The following is a 20,536-nucleotide window of genomic DNA, read 5'->3' on the forward strand; positions in this document are numbered from 1 at the left end:
TCCTGCAGCATAGCCTCTGCTTCGGTGGACCATTTCGCTACGGAGCGTGTCATGGGTACTTCCTGTTTGAGCTTCTGTTTATAAACAGGAAGCAGGAATATAGAGTCGTGACCTGATTTGCTGAAGGGGTGACGAGGGAGGGCCCTGTATGGGTTGAGTAACAGTGGTCTAGGACTTTATCGCCCCTAGTGGCGAAGGAGACGTGTTGGTAGAAGTTGGGCATCACGTATCTTAGTGACTCAGAATTGAAGTCACCGGCAACAAGAAAAGCAGCCTCCGGTTGCAAGGTTTCCTGCTTGTTTATAGCCTCGTACAGTTTGTTGTACTGAGGTGGAATATACAGCAGTCATGATAACAGATGATTCACAGCCTACTCTGTGTCATTACGAAACAGTGGGGCTACTTGTTTTATTATCAGTAGAAATTGAGCATACACACAAATTGCAAATGAAGAACTGTGAATCACACCCATCAGACAAACTCCACTCCACTCCAACTGAAGCCAACTGAACTCAAGATATAATTTGTTTGTAAGTTTGTCTCTGTAAGGACTAGTAATTTAACTTGTTGCTAGAATAAAATATAATCATCTTTGCGTTTCAGAAAAGCGCTATAGAAGACATGTATTAATATTATTAAATATTGTCGTAAGGTTTCATTTTGTTGGAAACAGAAGTCCATCCTGGTATCTTAAGTTACTTCAGATTCCAGCCAAGGGTCATGCTTGTTAACAAGCTGGCTTTTAATGTTCAGTCATGACAATGCAACAGAGATACAGGTAAATCATTTAATTGTCATAATTGAATCAAAGAGGAAAGGCATTCCCTAAACCCTAGTAGACAAATGTGATTCAAAAACATCACGCTAGCCTTTCTACTTCATTTTTAAAAGACCTTACAGTATCATGATTTAAAGTACAGTTGATTCCTGATAAGTGCGCATTGTAGAAGTGCAAAAACTCCATTAGTGCATTGTAGCTCAATAGTCCCATTTCAAATACATCATGGATACATACAGGATATGTGCATGTTCCAGTTAGCTCTCACATATTACAGTCCAAAGCCATTGAATTTATCAGGAGTTATAATATAATAATAATAATATGCCATTTAGCAGACGCTTTTTATCCAAAGCGACTTAGTCATGCGTGCATACATTTTTTTTTTTTTTTTTTTGTATGGGTGGTCCCGGGGATCGAACCCACTACCTTGGCGTTACAAGCGCCGTGCTCTACCAGCTGAGCTACAGAGTTCACTGTACTTCATGTTACTCCATATTTTGTACATGTTTCTATTTCCCCCTTTTAGCACCCATCTGTCCATGTACTATTCTCAAACAGAAAGTAGAAGACTGAAAGAACAAGCAGAAAACCGTACAGCAAGGAGCTGACAACACCGCCTCCTTGTGGACAATATGGAGTAGTGCAGGCAGGGCGAGGGGTAGCTTCCTGTTTCAGTAGGCTACATACTGGTTATATCTGGTATTATGGAGCAGTGCAGGCAGGGCAAGGGGTAGTTTTATGCTTCAGTAGGCTACATACTGGTTATATCTGGTATTATGGAGCAGTGCAGGCAGGGCGAGGGGTAGCTTCCTGTTCGTAGGCTACATACTGGTTATATCTGGTATTATGGAGCAGTGCAGGCAGGGCAAGGGGTAGTTTTATGCTTCAGTAGGCTACATACTGGTTATATCTGGTATTATGGAGCAGTGCAGGCAGGGCAAGGGGTAGTTTTATGCTTCAGTAGGCTACATACTGGTTATATCTGGTATTATGGAGCAGTGCAGGCAGGGCGAGGGGTAGCTTCCTGTTTCAAATTTTAATGTCATGTCCACAAGTACAGTGAAATGCCTTTCTTGCAAGCTCCAAACCCAACAATGCAGTAATCAATATGTATCACTAAAAATAACCCAAGGTTCATGCTTCAGTAGGCTACATAAGGTCAGTCATAACACATGGAAATATCAGTGGTTAATGATGAACAACACAGGGTTGACAGAAAATAAGCTGTATTCTCTACTTACAAAACTAATGATAAACTTTCCTAAAGGCTTATAATAAACCCGCTGCACCCTCAGAGATTCTCCCATGCTGTTTACAACCCCACCATGTGCAGGTATGTTTCCTTCATTCAACTCTGTTTTCTGGTGTTAACCTCAGTCATCATTGGGCTTTGAGTTTCCTGTGGTTGTGGTGGCATGATCCATACTCACGACATCTGGTCTTGTTTGTAGAGTAAAGCCTAGAGTGGGTGGGGGGCAGATAGATAAGTAAATGAATGAGATCACATAGTCAAAGACTCCAGCCACCCTAGTCATAAACTGTTCTCTCTGCTACCGCACGGCAAGCGGTACCTGAGCGCCAAGTCTAGGTCCAAAAGGCTTCTTAACAGCTTCTACCCCCAAGCCATAAGACTCCTGAACAGCTAATCATGGCTACCCGGACTAAATAAATAAACATTTTAGTCATTTAGCAGATAATCTTATCCAGAGCAATTTACATGACCAATTAGGATTAAGTGCCTTGCTCGGGGATTCAAACCAGTGACCTTTCGGTTACTGGCCCAACGCTCTTAACCGCTAGGCTACCTGCCGCCACCATGTCCCACCCACCTCCTCTGGTAAAGGTAGACGAGAAACAGAACCTCATCCCTGAAGCAGCCCAGCTGGTGGGATGGGTGTGTGCTGAAGACACAGGCGAAGGCATCGTTGACCAATGTATTGACTGCCTGAAGAGAAGAAAGGCACAAGTGTTTTATTCTAACTCTGAATGAAACCCCAACGACACCCTATTCCCTACATAGTGCACTACTTTTGACCATGGTCCACAGGGTGCACTATGGAATAGAGGGCCATTTGGGATGCGTCCACAGTGTCAATGTGAAGAAGAACCGACAACTTGATGACACTAGTGTTAAGACAATTTCTATCCCAATGTTTCAAAAATGAAGTTATTACTCCAGAGGTTGTAAATCTCTAATAATCAGACCAAGCAGCCCAGCATACAATCATCAGGCTTTAGTCATGAGAACGTTCTAAAACAAAATGGTCGTACAATATTTTTATATGCACACGTCAGAGGATAAATCCCACCCCTATTTAGGCGGGCTGTTTCCACTGGAAAACTGCTCTCCTGACCATCAGGTCACACACACACACACACACACACACTCTTCCAAGCCTAACAGTTTCTCTCCTCCCTAAATTGGGAGGCCTCTTTATCTTGGTTTCTCAGTTGTCTGTAGACAGTTCTCCTTGTCCTTTGTTGTCTGGTCTAACTCTTACTCACATTGCTAAATGGTAACACAATGTCATACTCTTAACTTGCCCTACGCTCACACTCTAACACATTTCACACAGTTTCAGGGTGTAATAATTAGTTTAACTGAGGGTGTGACATTTTAGTCATATCTCAAATCACACATTTCTTTATCAACTAGATTGACTTTAGGTAAGCAGCTGTTTATCGCTCCAACAACAACGAATTATACCATAAAACGGTTACTGTTGCTACTCACTTTATACATCAATACGTTCCATTGCAAATGGCCCACAGACTTCAACTGAAGAAGAAGAAAAAGAAGAAAGAAAATGTGAAGAATTGTGTCAAAATCTAACATTTTACTCAGGGCCCATTATGCTCTAAATTTCAAGTAGGACAAACCTTGAAGTTAATGAACAGCTGAGGAGCCATAGAGAGGAATCCAAAAGCATAAATCCCTGCAGGAGGAAGCCCAGTTTCAGTTGGAAATATTGATATTACCCACTAATACAAATGTAGGATCTTAATTTGACCTATATTGTCACAGCAAAATAATCCTGCAGCAACAGGATTTGAACGTTTAGTCCATGTTGCTTGATCGGTGGTTAGGCTATTAGCTGGCCAAAGGTAGGCTACATCAAAAGTGCAATAATGTTAATATAACTGTCTGTTAGTGAGGGTTTTCAGTTAATTTATGTAAATCATTAAGCTTATTTGCATTTCGTACGGTGTAGGAAAATTCTCAGCAACAAAATAGTGATCAAATTAAGATCCTACATCTGTAGCTGCTAATAAAAAAAAACATATTGGCTGTGAAAAAGTAGCCTTGTGAAACCAGCCTGATATCTCGATAGCTCACATTCTGTTTCACTTCACAGTGAAACAAATAGTGAGTGCAGTGTTCAGTCTGCTTGACCAGGCTAGTGTTAAAGATCTATATAAAATATTGTACAGTGGGGAAAAAAAGTATTTAGTCAGCCACCAATTGTGCAAGTTCTCCCACTTAAAAATGAGAGAGAGGCCTGTAATTTTCAACGTCAACTATGACAGACAAAATGAGAAAAAAAAATCCAGAAAATCACATTGTAGGATTTTTAATGAATTTATTTGCAAATTATGGTGGAAAATAAGTATTTGGTCAATAACAAAAGTTTCTCAATACTTTGTTATATACCCTTTGTTGGCAATGACACAGGTCAAACGTTTTCTGTAAGTCTTCACAAGGTTTTCACACACTGTTGCTGGTATTTTGGCCCATTCCTCCATGCAGATCTCCTCTAGAGCAGTGATGTTTTGGGGCTGTCGCTGGGCAACACAGACTTTCAACTCCCTCCAAAGATTTTCTATGGGGTTGAGATCTGGAGACTGGCTAGGCCACTCCAGGACCTTGAAACGCTTCTTACGAAGCCACTCCTTCGTTGCCCGGGCGGTGTGTTTGGGTTCATTGTCATGCTGAAAGACCCAGCCACGTTTCATCTTCAATGCCCTTGCTGATGGAAGGAGGTTTTCACTCAAAATCTCACGATACATGGCCCCATTCATTCTTTCCTTTACACGGATCAGTCGTCCTGGTCCCTTTGCAGAAAAACAGCCCCAAAGCATGATGTTTCCACCCCCATGCTTCACAGTAGGTATGGTGTTCTTTGGATGCAACTCAGCATTCTTTGTCCTCCAAACACGACGAGTTGAGTTTTTACCAAAAAGTTATATTTTGGTTTCATCTGACCATATGACATTCTCCCAATCCTCTTCTGGATCATCCAAATGCACTCTAGCTAACTTCAGACGGGCCTGGACATGTACTGGCTTAAGCAGGGGGACACGTCTCGCACTGCAGGATTTGAGTCCCTGGCGGCGTAGTGTGTTACTGATGGTAGGCTTTGTTACTTTGGTCCCAGCTCTCTGTAGGTCATTCACTAGGTCCCCCTGTGTGGTTCTGGGATTTTTGCTCACCGTTCTTGTGATCATTTTGACCCCACGGGGTGAGATCTTGCGTGGAGCCCCAGATCGAGGGAGATTATCAGTGGTCTTGTATGTCTTCCATTTCCTAATAATTGCTCCCACAGTTGATTTCTTCAAACCAAGCTGCTTACCTATTGCAGATTCAGTCTTCCCAGCCTGGTGCAGGTCTACAATTTTGTTTCTGGTGTCCTTTGACAGCTCTTTGGTCTTGGCCATAGTGGAGTTTGAAGTGTGACTGTTTGAGGTTGTGGACAGGTGTCTTTTATACTGATAACAAGTTCAAACGGGTGCCATTAATACAGGTAACAAGTGGAGGACAGAGGAGCCTCTTAAAGAAGAAGTTACAGGTCTGTGAGAGCCAGAAATCTTGCTTGTTTGTAGGTGACCAAATACTTATTTTCCACCATAATTTGCAAATAAATTCATTAAAAATCCTACAATGTGATTTTCTGGATTTCTTTTTCTCAATTTGTCTGTCATAGTTGACATGTACCTATGATGAAAATTACAGGCCTCTCTCATCTTTTTAAGTGGGAGAACTTGCACAATTGGTGGCTGACTAAATACTTTTTTCCCCCACTGTATTTGTGTAATCAATTGATATTATTTTCAAAACATAACCCCCAAGGAGGCTTGATAGAGTATGTGTAAACTTACCACTGACAAGGCTGTTGATTAACCATGAATAGTAGCTGTCAAAATACATGTGAATATTAGATACGTTGATGATCAATGTCCTCATCAAACCTATTTATTTATATTTTAAATACAATTAAATTCCAGAATTGTCTTACCTTTTATACCTCAGGTATACCAGAGAGAAGATGGATCCACTAATAGACAGAGGGTACACTAAATAAGACAGGCATTTCATTGCCTAGAAAAGAGAGAGCTGCATTAGAAAATACTTGTCTGCTTGATTTATTGTATTAGTGTTAAGAGGAACCAAACATACAACTAATTCTGCACTTACCTGTGTGTCATGTTGTGTAGTCTTTCTCTCTGATTCATCAAATTTACCAACCTGAAGACAACCAGTTTCAAAGAATAATGAAATAATTCAGAGTTTACACAACTGTTTTTTACGCTAAAAGATCAATTTAATTCGATATATTTTTTCAATAACAGATTCTTAATTAAAACCAACATACACTCATTGGCCCTCCATGAATGCAACGTGAATAAACCATTAAGAATAAACAATTTATATACATTTTTAAATACTTACATGAACTATAGACCTAGACGTTCTCCACTGTAGCTGTATTTTGGAAACCTTTTTGACCTTCCATACCTATAGGGGGAGAAGAAGGAATTAATGAGCTCTGGTAAGACATTCATGTCTCAAACCTCACTAACCAGTGGGTTGTCTTATAAAGTTCTGCCATGTACAATATAAACTACTACTATACATTAAGAACAGCAGGCAGGCAACACTGAACCTTCTGCCATCCCCGGCTACGTTTGACAAAAAGCACCAAAAAGCATTGATTATTTTTATTGATATTCTAAATCCTTTCCAAACTGCTGATTCGTGGCAGATACCTCAATTATGATTCCTATTCCAACAGGAATGAGAACTAGCAAGCTGCTTCGTTCCTCCAGCATTTTCAGGAAAATCACTATGGTGCTAAAGCATCTCCACAGCACTGGAACAGAACAGCATAGAGAAACAGATAGAGCTGGGTTAGTTCTGAGGTAGATGGGAGTAGATCAGTAGATTAGTGTTTGTGGGCGGATGGTGGGATTATCCAGAGACCCTGCTTGGATAACTATCTGTATGGTAATGATACCCAAATCCACACAAAGACCAAAGATCTGTCCCAAATGGTACCCTATTTCCTATGCAGTGCACTATAAAGGGAATAGGGTTCCATTTGGAACGCAAATCAAGCCTTACAACTCATTTTCCCTAACTCAGTTAGGAAATTGGCATGAAAACTTAGATGCATAAATAAGAACATGACATGCATTATTATAAAGATGTATTTTACCCCTCCCTCACTCTTACCTGCTTTTCGAGACATGCCCACCATGTTTTTCTTCTTCCTCCAAAAGCTTATGTCATTTTTAAAGGCCAGGAATTCAAATATGAACTGAAAAATTAGACAAATAAAAGAAGTGTAGATGGGTGTCATGATCTTTGTGATATAATTAATGTATTCTAATAGAAAATCACTTACATGGAATGCAGTCACAAGGGTAGTCAATGCTAACAGGTATAAGTTGTTGTCCACAAGAACACCTTTGATTTCATCTATATTCACCTCAGTGAACCCTGTAATAAATGAAGCAAAAAAGGTTTTTTACAAGAAGTTGACAAACGTACAGTATCTCAGTAGTTTAAAAAGGAGGGTTAAAGTTCAGGACTGAAGTAATAAACTAACCAAAATGTTTCAGTGAAAACATTACATCCTGCATGTGGATCCAGAAACGGAATTGCCTCAGTGATAGGCCTTCGTAGGATATTGTAAGAGGTAGTTTGGTTGTGGAGCCGTTAATCTCCTACAAACACACATTGTAAAAACAAGTATCCTCCAAGTCCTCTTTTTGAGGTATGTTTTAATGTTCTTGAAATTAGTATTTATATATAACTGTAATATATTTTACAAGAAGAGTAACATCTCACCATCATATCCTTTACCCTGACGCTGAGTTCATCAATGTGTAAAAGTGGGAGATATACCATCCTGTTCTCATCCTGAAATCTAAAACACAGGACAAAATATCTGAGATACAAAACATCAATATTTCTCACCATCTCTGTAGCTAGCTCTGCATAATGTGAGTGATGCTGTGCTATAAGTTTAGGTCTAATAGTGCACACCCACTCCCCAAATAAACACACTCACACAATACAAACATTTAATATGAGAGACTTACACTCTCATGTAGCGCCGGACATCACTTGGCAAGGTCCCTCTGTTGAAGGTGAAGTCCTCTGACATCATGTTTAGGGTTAGACGGGACCTCCAGTGAGAGATGGGTCGGTCTACAACTCGAGGAGCAGTGACAGCATGTTTCTGAGAAACGCAAGACCAGGACAAGCCATGAAAGAGAATCAAATGGGTCAACCAAACAGAGCAGTTAAAGCTGATATTTTCACAGTCCAGACTGAAACAGAGGAATTGTTTTGTTGTCTTACTTTGAGGATCTCTTTAGCAGAGCTGAGATTTCCTTTGGACAGCATGTAGGTGCTGAGCTGGGCAACATGATGGACCTGCCGGTTATCCTGCAAGGGAGACACTCCAAACTTGTGTACATAAACCAATGTGTGCAGAGTCCCGTTGTTACGTGTTGCCAATGGCAGGGATACATTCACCACCCTTGAATCAAGAAAAGCAATGGTGACAGGTGAGAGATTTCGGCTTCTGTCCCAAATGACACCATATTGTCTATATAGTGCACTACTTTTGACCAGGGTCCATAGGGAAAAGGGTGCCATTTGGGCTACAAGCCACATGACTGCAGATTTAAATGGGACTTCGGCCTACCTTTCAAAATTAGAATGTATGTCAAAGTCATCTATCTTGATGATGAGGTTGAGTTCACTGTCGTCAGGCCTCAAACTGGAGAAAATGCTGAGCTGTTAAAATAAATGAGACTTCTCATAGATTCAATTCAATTGATCTTTATGGGCCATGAAAGACACTTCTTGTGCACCATGGTCACTAATTAAATTGTGATGCATGAATTATCTGACCAAATACAATAGCTAAAGATGATTAATTGTACTAAAAACCTACCCTACATCTAGGGTTTCACTGCAGTATGTGTAAGACCAAGGCCACTAATTACCTGGAGACGGGGTCTTTCTGCAAGGTAGGAAGAAATGCAGTCTCCTTTACCTCTCTCACAAGGCTTTGTGTACACGAAGCCATAGATCACCCAGCAGGTGTGTAACATATACACGACGAACACTCCTAGTAATATCTTTGTCAGAGAAGTCCTTTTGAATAAGTCCTTTGAACTCGTCGGCTTTGAATAGCACGAAGGGAACATACTGGTCTGAAATGTACAAATAATTAAAAAACGACAAAAACGAATGGTGGACATTGACAGATAAAGCGAACGGTATGGTTCCATAAAGGTGCGTCACCGATGGTCAATGATATCATCAGAAAATATACAATTTGTCAAATCAGGCGCATCATGCCGCAAAGGCATCTTCCAGCAACCCAGAACTGTATCGAGGCAGCTCTGGAATACGCAGATGGTTCGGTGGTCTTGATGCTGAAGACGCCATGATAACGCCTCCTCGTTCTACGTCATGTGAAATACAGGGTGACGATTGGGTGACCACGGTGGTAGCCACAATGTGAAAACACAGCCCTCAATTTAATTTATCTCTTCATCATAGGGAAATGAAATTTCGTGGATAAATTGGAAAATGTGTAGGATGTTTTGTTTCTTTGCCTGCGAACATTTACGGAAATCTCAAGTAGGGTTTTCTTTCTTTGAAGAACTTCATTGGTTGAAATGGATTCAACTTCTCTAGTTCAGGGTCATGCACGTGTGACTGTAACGCCAAAACACCCCGATGCCTGCTGGTTGTAGTTGCACAGAGCTAGATACCCCTTTCTGAAGGAGGAATCACGTTTCTTGGATGTAGCTATACCAGCTGTAAGCCTACTATTATTTGCTATTTTACTCACATCTGGCTTTTTTTGCGACTGTACGGCAGGTTGAGAAGTTCGTTCGGGAAGCACGAGCTAGTCTCCTGCTAGCAGCATAAAAAGTTTGTTAGCTCATGTTAGCAGTTAGCTAACTTGCTAGCTAGCGCCTTGTTTGCGTGCTAACTAGGTAACGTTAGTTAAATAAATGTGCTCGCAACGGTTGCATGATTTTGCAGAACAAACCACTGGCTTTGTCCAGTGCTACGTTGCCAGGTGATCAATTCACTAGCTAACGTTACCTAGCCTATGTTAGTTATTCAGTTCCGGATGCAACTGGAATAACCAGCAATGCAACTGATCAGCTGGCTGGACTAGCTAAATAACTAAGGACACTTTGCTAAAATGCTGTGGTGGTGAACAAAGCAATGGAAGCTTGTTTCAAGTCGTTCGCGATGGGTGGTCTTCGGAGATCTCTGGAAATTAAATTCAGGGTCCTCACCTGCTGTTTGACCTGCAGAACAGTGAGTTGTTCCAGATCACCTTTAAAGTGCCAACTCTCCAAGCATCTGCCGGTGACGAGAGGGAAAGCAACACTGTTGCAATCAAGTCCGTCTGGTAGGTACTGTTATATTTTTACTGTTATGGTCTGTGATTGAAGGAGCCCTAGGTGGCTAGGCTTAGCTGCAACACACATGTTGTTGTTGGCTAATGGATTATTATTTTGTTTAATTGGCAGCATATTTCATTCGCCATAGAGTAACTGAGGCGTCCCTCTCCAGTGTGGTTCCTGCTTTTGTTGTGGTAAGTGGGAAGTTTTGGTTGTGTCAATCATATCCAATTTGAAATTGTTATTCTCTCCAAAATGTTTTGTCTGTCGGCAGTATATATGGGATATGATCACTTTTGTTCAAATGTTTATCAACATTGACAATGCCAACATTCTACAAAAAGGTTGCTTCTGCAAAATGCAAGAAAAGTAAACCAATGTGTCATTTCAATTGTGACTGTCTATATTGTTCACCTGAGGGAGCTTGTGGAATGTACCTAGAAGCTATACAGAAAGATACTGGCTGTAGCTACCACTGTGCTTTTTTGTCATAGATGAAATTTGACAAAGATGGGAATGTAACCTCGTTTGGTAAGTATTGGAACATCTTAACGGCCTCATTAGCTTGCCCATTATTTGTTTTTCTTTAGTTTTCTGTTCTCACGAGCACTACATCAAATGCAATTGTTTATTGTACTTTGTTACTGACAAGGTATTTGTCCTTCCTATACGTTTTGAGTCTGACCTCTGACCCCTGATCTGATTCCTATCTTAGAGAAGAAAAAGATGGAGCTGTATCAAGAGCTGAGTCTGCAGGCCAGAGACCTCAGGTTCCAACACCTCACCAGCATCAACGCTAGGAACAACAACATCATCATTCGCATGGAGGTAGCTACGTACTGTTTTTGTTTCGTGTTACATCGTTATGCTGAAGGTACTGTTAGCCAAACTGTTGCGTTTGTCACCTTTCGTGACAGCTAGCCTCAAATTATCCTCTAACTTTTAGAGAATGAAAAAATAAAGTATAAAATTGCACACTAGAAAAGACAGGTGACCGACCTTGACTTGTTTTTGCACCTGAACCGAGTCTATCTGTTCTTGTGTCTTCAGGCCTTGAAGGCAGTAGTGACCCCCAATAGCCTGTTGGTGTTGGATTTCCGAGGTCTGGGATTGGAGAGATGGCTGGTCCTGGAGTTGGCTCCACAGTTGAACGGGGATCATGGAGCAATGGCCACTCATTCACTGCCATTTGAGTTCAGAGCCCTTGAAGCTATTCTGCAGCATAGGGTAAGACACACGCTACTCAATCACTCATTTACTATTAATTTATCACAACAATTGTTCACACTTTATTTGGATTGTTCCATGTAGATGATCTACACATGGTTATACTATCAACAAACTATCTGTTGATAAGCAACTGCTTGCTAGGGTCAGGGTAATGGTTGAGTTTAGGGTTCGGATCAATCACATTTATTTATAAAGCCCTTTTTACATCAGCAGATGCCACAAAGTGATATACAGAGACCTAGCCTAAAACCCCAAACAGCAAGCAATGCAGATGTAGAGGCACGGTGGCTAGGAAAAACTCCCAAGAAAGGCAGGAACCTAGGAAGAAACCTAGAGAGGAACCAGGCTCTGAGGGGTGGACAGTCCTCTTCTGGCTGTGCCGGGTGGAGATTATAAGAGTACATGGCCATTAAGGCCAGATTGATGAACAGCAGAGTCAAATAATGATCAGTGGTTGTACAGGGTGCAACAGGTCAGTACCTCAGGATAAGGGTTAGTGGATAGTTAGTTGATATGTTGTTGACAGTTATTGAACATCTACAAACCATCTACTTGGGACTATCCAAATAAAGTATTAACCGGCAATTCTAAATGGATTGGGGTATATGATGTAATATGTGATAGCATGTCCAGCTGGTATTTGTTTATGCATGTATATGTCTTTGTTTTTGTAAAGGTAAACACCCTTCAGGCTCGGCTGAATGAGGTTCACCCTGTCATCCTGGACATTCTAGAGTCTCTTGTGGATCCTAAACTACTCTCTGCAGATCGCAGCAAACTGCATATACTTCTTCAGAACCGCAAGAAGTGAGTGGAAAAGCACTGACAGTCACATCATGATAACCAGCATTGCCGCTTTTGCGTGTAACGTTTGATTTATCTTATCAAGGCAGATCCTCTGTTATGGGCGTTGGGCCAGTAACTGAAAGGTCGCTGGTTCGAATCCCAGAGCCGACTAGGTGAAAAATCTGCCAATGTTCCCTTGAGCAAGGCACTTAACCCTAATTGCTCCTGTAAGTTGCTCTGGGTAGAGCATCTGCTAAATGACTAAAATGTATTGTAGGTGTAGAAAAGATTGACACCTATGGTCATAATTGGGCAAGGGCTGTTGTATGGATCTAGACATCCTATACTAGAAGGCGTGGCTGGTTTAGCTCTGTGTAGTCAATCTCATTAACTTTCTCCATCCCGATTTGGGAGTCTTCCAACCGGGATTTCTGGGAATTCTGGGGAAAGTTACCAGAATTGTTCAACCCTACCTGTGTGTTCTGCCCAGCCTGTCAGAGCTGGAGACAGACATCAAGGTCTTCAAGGACAGTCTGTTGAAGATCCTAGACGAAGAGGAGATGATCGAAGAGCTTTGTGTCACCAAGTGGACGGATCCACGTGTGTTGTAGGTGAAATTTCAACATGCATATTTTGTAGACACATGGTACTTAATGAGATTATTTGTGTTCATTTTACACGTTTTTCATTATGCCGGGAGTGAGCTGACAACGGGAGGGTTTCTGTCAGGGGCCAACCTTTAGCTAAACCCTCTGAACTGCTCATTGGGCGCTGCACTGTGGCTGGCCTCTGGTCCAGCCTCTACAACCTAATGTGTGTGTGTGTATCTGAGGGGTTGGTACAGCAGAAGACGCATTTCTCTCTCGTATGGATTAATAAAGTCTTCTTTTTTTTTCTTAAGAGTTGTTGGATGAAGTCTTTATTGGTCTCTCTTGTTGTTGTGCGTGTCTCTGGAGGCAGTGAGGAGAGCAGTCTGGGCATTGATCATGCTGAGGAGATGGAGCTTCTCCTGGAGAACTACTTCATGCAGGCTGAGGAGCTGGGCAACACGACCAGGGAGCTCAAGGGCCTGATAGACGACTCCGAGAGTGTTATCTTCATCAACCTGGACAGGTATTGATGACTAAACCCGGTCTGCGTCCCAAATCGCACCCTATTCCCTATATAGTGCAGTACTTTTGACCAGGGCCCATAGGTCTCAAAAGTAGTCCATTATGTAGGGAATAGGGCCGAGGACCCCTTTTGTGATAGCAAATTCATCAGGGACCCCCTCATAATCAGAAAACAACTAGAGTGAGATAAAAATAGCATACAAAAAGTTTTACTTTGACTTTGGCAGCGCATGGCCGGACGAACGAAGTCTCAGGCCCTGGGAAGGAACATTTTAAAGCCCTGTCTATAGGCATCGGAAAGAACATTTAGCAGTTTTCAAGCTAATTTCCTGTAATTCTGCACATTTTGTCACAGGGCAGAGATTTTTTGTTGTTGCAGCTTTAACACTAATGTCCTGCAATTGTATACGTTTTTCCACGAGGCAGAGAGAAAACGTTGACGTTTTAAAGCTTCAATTAGTGCATTTGGGGAAAACAAGACATATTGAGCTCCAAATGTATAATTGGTGGAGTACTGTGAACACCAATATCCCTGTGAGCCTCCCAGGCCCATGTTGCCCAGGGTTAAGAACATAAATTGTAGATTAATATTACATTTTATTGTATTACACACTAAACTTACACTATCGGTCAAAGGTTTTAGAACACCTACTCATTCAAGGGTTTTCTTTCTTTTGACTATTTTCTACATTGTAGAATAATAGTGAAGACATCAAAACTATGAAATAACACATATGGAATCATGTAGTAACCAAAAAAGTGTTAAACAAATCAAAATATATTTTATATTTGAGATTCTTCAAATAGCCACCCTTTGCTGTGATGACAGCTTTGAACACTCTTGGCATTCTCTCAACCAGCTTCATGAGGTAGTCACCTGGAATGCATTTAGTTAACAGGTGTGCCTTCTTAAAAGTTAATTTGTGGAATTTCTTTCCTTCTTAATGCGTTTGAGCCAATCAGTTGTGTTGTGACAGAAGATAGCCCTATTTGGTAAAAGACCAAGTCCATATTATGGCAAGAACAGCTCAAATAAGCAAAGAGAAACGACAGTCCATCATTACTTTAAGACATGAAGGTCAGTCAATACGGAACATTTTCAAGAACTTTTAACATTTCTTCAAGTGCAGTCGCAAAAACCATCAAGCGCTATGATGAAACTGGCTCTCATGAGGACCACCACAGGAAGGAAGACCCAGAGTTACTTCTGCTGCAGAGGATAAGTTCATAAGTTACCAGCCTCAGAAATTGCAGCCCAAATAAATGCTTCACAGAGTTCGAGTAACAGACACATCTCAACGTGGTCCTCTGTAGCTCAGCTGGTAGAGCACGGCGCTTGTAACGCCAAGGTAGTGGGTTCGATCCCCGGGACCACCCATACACAAAAAATGTATGCACGCATGACTGTAAGTCGCTTTGGATAAAAGCGTCTGCTAAATGGCATATTATTATTATATTATAACATCAACTGTTCAGAGGAGACTGTGAATCAGCCCTTCATGGTCGAATTGCTGCAAAGAAACCACTACTAAAGAACACCAATAATAAGAAGAGACTTGCTTGGGCCAAGAAACACAAGCAATGGACATTAGACCAGTGGAAATTTTGTCCTTTGGTCTGGAGTCCAAATTTGAGATTTTTGGTTCCAACCGCCGTGTCTTTGTGAGACGCGTGTGGGTGAACGGATGATCTCCGCATGTGTATTTCCCACCGCAAAGCATGGAGGAGGAGGTGTTATGGTGTGGGGGTGCTTTGCTGGTGACACTGTCTGTGATGTATTTAGAATTCAAGGCACACTTAACCAGCATGGCTACCACAGCATTCTGCAGCGATACATCAGCCCATCTGGTTTGGGCTTAGTGGGACTATGATTTGTTTTTCAACAGGACAATGACCCAACACACCTCCAGGCTGTGTAAGTGCTATTTTACCAAGAAGGAGAGTGATGGAGTGCTGCATCAGATGACCTGGCCTCCACAATCCCTTGACCTCAACCAAATTGAGATGGTTTGGGATGAGTCGGATGGCAGAGTGAAGGAAAAGCAGCCAACAAGTGCTCAGCATATGTGGGAACTCCTTCAAGACTGTTGGAAAAGCATTCCAAGTGAAGCTGGTTGAGAGAATGTCAAGAGTGTGCAAAGCTGTCATCAAGGCAAAGGGTGGCTATTTGAAGAATCTCAAATATAAAATATATTTTGATTTGTTTAACACTTTTTTGGTTACAACATGATTCCATATGTGTTATTTCATAGTGTTGATGTCTTCACTATTATTCTACAATGTAGAAAATAGTAAAAAATAAAGAAAAACCCTTGAATGAGTAGGTGTTCTAAAACGTTTGACCCGTAGTGTATTTCATGGATCCCTTGGCCAAAATGTGTTTAACCTGTTGTTAGGAATATTTATTTACATTTTTTATGTGCGAACCCTTGGAATAAAGTGGTATTTGGGATGCAGATTATGTATAGTGCAGGGAATGGGCAACTTTGATGGGGGTGGGGGCCACAAAAAAATCTGAATTCATCATAATGGGCTGCAGTGACTCGCGGGTCTGCGTACCCACGGTCTGCGTACCCACGGTCTGCGTACCCACCTCCATACCCACACATGCAGTCAGAGCCGGCCCTAGTCTTTTGGGGGCCCTAAGTGGAATTTTGTGTAGATAGCTGACCACTAGACTAACTTATCAGCTAAAAAAATGTAGATTGGTATGGCCTAATTGAGTGACTGACATAACGAGAAACTGCTGATTGCACAACCAAATAGCGAATTTGCACCTTGTGTATTCTAATATTGTAACTCTCAACAGTAAGTTGAGACCCCGACTGAGTTCCCCCCCAAAATTGAGCCGCAGGCCTACAAAAGGGGGGCTGCCAGTTAAGCATCTCTGGTATAGTGTAATCATACATTTTACATTTACATTTTAGTCATTTAGCAGACGCTCTTATCCAGAGCGACTTACAGTTAGTGAGTGCATACATTTGTTATTTTTAATTTTTTCATACTGGCCCCCCGTGGGAATCGAACCCACAACCCTGGCGTTGCAAACGCCATGCTCTACCAACTGAGCTACATCCCTGCTGGCCATTCCATCATCATGCTGCGCCCATACAAAATATGCTGGCAGAATTATCTGTACTGCTGATTTAACTGGCTTTTGGTAGACTTAATTTGTCCTGATGTCATTTGCTGTTCTTAGCTGCATTTCATGCTATCAGGGGAACTAGCCTATTTTTCCAACTGCTGAACATGGTGTTTTCCTTTTCTCCTGTTAATTGGCTTGAACAGCTATGTTAGTCAGGCCTGGTTTGTCACCATCCATTTCCCTCTGTCCCCATGGGCCATGGCACACCCAGTCACCGGAACGTGATGATGCGTCTGAACCTGCAGCTTACCATGGGGACCTTCTCACTCTCCCTATTTGGCCTGATGGGCGTCGCCTTCGGGATGAACTTGGAATCCACGTTTGAGGAGGTCAATGATATGCGTTGATGATAAAGCTTTAATCTTATAAATTACACATGAGACAATTTAACATTGAGTTTGTTAACCTGGCAACACATGCTAATTGTAAACCAGCCAGCTGCAGCAACGTAATATGGCTGAATGGCAGATGAACCTGAGGTGAAGGATGACTGGCTCAGTGTGTGGTCCATAGAGATAAACATCTCTGTTCTATCTAGTGTTATATCTATGGTGTCATGTTTGTTTCCCCAGGACCCCAAGGTGTTCTGGCTGGTGACAGGCTTCATGTTCCTGGGTAGTGGACTAATCTGGAGGAGACTGCTCTCGTTCCTTGGTCGACACCTGGAGCCTACCGTCCCACCACAGGTAATTGAATTGTTAATTTCATGATTTATTTGGATAGGAATGAATATCATCTGATGCATACTAGTGTGTAACGTGTATAGCTCACAAATTGTCAAACCAGTCCCTGGGTACTGCATATGTGGCTGACTTCTTGATCATGCTTAGCTCAGTGTTTTGTCTTGAGATTGTTCTGATGATTTCCATGACTTGTGTTGTTATAAAAACCCTCTTTCTCCTCCCTAGATCCCAACAGTTTGGAAGAGAAACCAAATAAACTCAAAAGGAGCAGAGGTGAAGAGTGGACTAAGATGATAGTTCCTTGTTGCACCACCGCTCTGCTGAGGAATCTGAACTGTTTGACTGTTCCCTCTCATTAAGAAGTAATTGCAGAGGAGTGCTTTTCCCCCCCCTTCATAATCTCAATATCAATTTTTGCCATTGTTTTAAAACTGTTGTAAGCAGTGTTCATGTATTTATTATCATGGATATATTATTAGCTAGCACACAGTATACCTCCAGCTGTATTCAAGAATACTGCACCAATTTTTACTGTCCAAAAACATGGTCCCACTCCCCCACAATACTACTGTTCACCAAAACCACTGTTCACAAAAGGTTTTCCCTGACTATACAGCTAATAAATAAAGGTATTGAGTACTGAACAATCTCAAACTTTTAAATAACTAAAACCCAAGATACACCATATATACAAAAGTATGTGGACAGCTCTTCAAATTAGTAGATTCGGCTACTTCAGCCACACCCGTTGCTGACAGTTGTATAAAATCGAGCACACAGCCATGCAATCTCCACATACAAACATTGGAAGTAGAATGGCCTTACTGAAGAGCTCAGTGACTTTCAACGTGGCACCGTCATAGGATGCCAACTTCCCAAAAAGTCTGTTTGTGAAATTTCTGCCCTGCTGGAGCTTCCCCGGTCAACTGGCTCAACCACAACAACGTCTCAACCACGAAGTGCTAGGCTACACAAACTCACAGAACTGGACCACTGAAGCACGTAAAAATTGCAAAACTCACTACCGAGTTCCAAACTGCCTCTGGAAGCAACGTCAGCACAAGAACTGTTCGGTAGCTTCATGAAATGGGTTTCCATGGCCGAGCCTGGAGTGGTGTAAACTCGTCGCCAGGAGAGTGGAGGCTGTTATAGCAGCAAAGGGGAGACCAACTCCATATTAATGCCCATGATTTTGGAATGAGATGTTCGACGAGCAGGTGTCCACATACCTTTGGTTATATATTGTAACTCTGGTTTGTATGTGCCAGTCACATACAGTAATGTAGTATGTATTTATTAGTTGTATCATTCACAAAATGATCACTGCCATGCTGTTTGTCATAACTGTCTTTCAATAGGCCTACTCATGCTTAAAGAAGGAACATCTCTTCGAATGATGTCTCAATGTGATACCGTACCCCTTTATCATTAAGAGTCGAATGGAGGGTAAAATAGCCAATGTGTCCATATGTGAAATATTTAATAATTCTGGAAATATAGTGTAATGTGGGATATTGGCAGGCATTGTTGGTCTACACTAGTGGCTTTATTAATGTTTATAATGTAGATGTGTGCAAGTCGAGAAATGTTTATCTTATTATTGTATACTCATCAACTACAGCACTTAATATTGTAATGTCCACAGAATTGACATGAACCATAATGTCAGTCGGTGGGGGTGACTACTTTTACTCAACAACATCAGCCCAACATCACTCATAAGAAGAAAAAAATATATATATCTCTGGTCAGATTACCTGCTAAAAGTATTAGCTAGGTTGTATCTTAAATTGTCTTTCTGAAATTCCTCACATCCTCTCGCTTCCTTCTCAACCGTATTGAAGGAGAAGGTCCAAGATCCCTCCTCTCAGACCTTCTCCAATGTGTTTTGAGAATGCGAGGAGAGAGGATGAGAGGAAAGATGAATCCAGAAAGAGCCCTAATTATGCAGATTCCTTCATTCTCTGCTTTACTACTCCTCATTACAGCTTTGCATACATTATACAATTGACCTTCCATAGTACATGATTGGACCTTTATTTGCTGGTCTAAACCAAACCTGATCCTGGGTCCACGTTTTGGTTTTTGCGTTAGCACTACACACAGCTGATTCAAATAACCAACTCATCATCAAGCTTTGATTATTTGAATCAGCTGTGTAGTGCTAGGGCAAAAAACAACATGTGCACCTGGTGGGGGCCCCAGGACCGAGTTTGGGTAACCCTGGTCTAAACAGATAATGTTACGACAGCGGTCATTGTGTGTTTTCAGAAAACATCAACCTTTTTGATGCATCATAAAAATGCCTTTGAGCTGTTATGTGTTATTTAATAAAATCTAAATGACATGGACATTGATAATGACATTGTCATTCAGGCACATAACTTTAGTGTATGTACGAACCAACTTTCCCCAACAGGGGGAAGCAAAACTGAACTAACCAGACAAAATATTAGATCTAATTTGCCACACCGTGAGCAAGGTATAATCAAAGTATTATTATTTGCATGATACGCTTTATTTTGTTGTATGATCCCGTCATATTATTATATTTGTATTCATATATTGATGTTTTATTTAAGTAAAGTTTATATCTAAGTATAGACAACAGTGCATCTAAACCACGTGTCAAACTCATTCCATGGAGGGCCGAGTGTCTGCGGGTTTTACATTGACATTTTAGTCATTTAGCAGACGCTCTTATCCAGAGCGATTTACAGTTAGTGAGTGCATACATTTTTCACACTCCCTTGTACTTGATTGATGAAGGTCACTAATTAGTAAAGAACTCCCCTCACCTGTCTAGGACTTAATTGAAAGGAAAAACCAAAAAACAGCAGACACTAGGCACTCCATGGAATGAGTTTTGACACCCCTGTTCTAAACAGTTGAGTGGCGCCATCTCTTCATTTTCACTGATGTAAAAACAATAGGTTTAACCAGGGCTCCTCTCCAACCCTGCTCCTGGAGAGCTAACATCCTGTACATTTTAATTTCAACCCCAGTTGTTACTAACCTGATTCAGTTTATCAACCAGTTAATTATTAAAATCAGGTGTGCTAGATTAGGGTTGGGGCGAAAACCTACAGGACGATAGCTCTCCAGAAACAGGGTTGGAGAGCCCTGGGTTAGACCT

At 41.5% G+C, this 20,536-nt stretch overlaps 2 protein-coding genes across 2 annotated transcripts; one reads left to right on the forward strand and one right to left on the reverse strand.

Moving 5' to 3' along the window:
- Positions 1 to 1,175: 1,175 nt before the first annotated feature.
- On the reverse strand, positions 1,176 to 9,223 carry LOC311140487 (lipid scramblase CLPTM1L-like; the record flags this gene model as incomplete). Its single annotated transcript, XM_084175564.1, has 17 exons — positions 1,176 to 2,240; positions 2,611 to 2,726; positions 3,516 to 3,560; positions 3,662 to 3,717; positions 5,879 to 5,913; positions 6,016 to 6,098; positions 6,195 to 6,245; positions 6,450 to 6,515; positions 6,767 to 6,870; positions 7,233 to 7,317; positions 7,405 to 7,499; positions 7,609 to 7,726; positions 7,851 to 7,929; positions 8,105 to 8,244; positions 8,367 to 8,547; positions 8,716 to 8,807; positions 9,020 to 9,223. The coding sequence occupies 17 exons, from the start codon at positions 9,221 to 9,223 to the stop codon at positions 2,162 to 2,164; spliced, it is 1,629 nt and encodes a 542-aa protein (XP_084031690.1). The 3' UTR covers positions 1,176 to 2,161.
- Positions 9,224 to 9,507: 284 nt separating this feature from the next.
- On the forward strand, positions 9,508 to 19,750 carry LOC311140488 (magnesium transporter MRS2 homolog, mitochondrial-like). The gene is made up of 11 exons (XM_084175565.1): positions 9,508 to 10,452; positions 10,574 to 10,638; positions 10,939 to 10,975; positions 11,160 to 11,272; positions 11,495 to 11,671; positions 12,351 to 12,481; positions 12,951 to 13,067; positions 13,421 to 13,573; positions 16,929 to 17,046; positions 17,290 to 17,403; positions 17,626 to 19,750. The coding sequence occupies exons 1-11, from the start codon at positions 10,263 to 10,265 to the stop codon at positions 17,692 to 17,694; spliced, it is 1,284 nt and encodes a 427-aa protein (XP_084031691.1). The 5' UTR covers positions 9,508 to 10,262; the 3' UTR covers positions 17,695 to 19,750.
- The last annotated feature ends 786 nt before the right edge of the window (positions 19,751 to 20,536 follow it).

This window comes from Coregonus lavaretus, assembly GCF_964263955.1.
Source record: "Coregonus lavaretus genome assembly, chromosome: 13".
In the NCBI taxonomy this organism is placed as follows: domain Eukaryota; kingdom Metazoa; phylum Chordata; class Actinopteri; order Salmoniformes; family Salmonidae; genus Coregonus; species Coregonus lavaretus.

What these genes read in the sequence shown, in the direction of transcription:
- LOC311140488 (XM_084175565.1), top strand. Translation starts at nt 10,263, where the DNA reads ATGGAAGCTTGTTTCAAGTCGTTCGCGATGGGTGGTCTTCGGAGATCT. An exon ending in TGGGAATGTAACCTCGTTTG is followed by an intron (nt 10,976 to 11,159) that starts GTAAGTATTGGA and finishes TTCCTATCTTAG; the next exon opens with AGAAGAAAAAGATGGAGCTG. An exon ending in AGCCTACCGTCCCACCACAG is followed by an intron (nt 17,404 to 17,625) that starts GTAATTGAATTG and finishes TCTCCTCCCTAG; the next exon opens with ATCCCAACAGTTTGGAAGAG.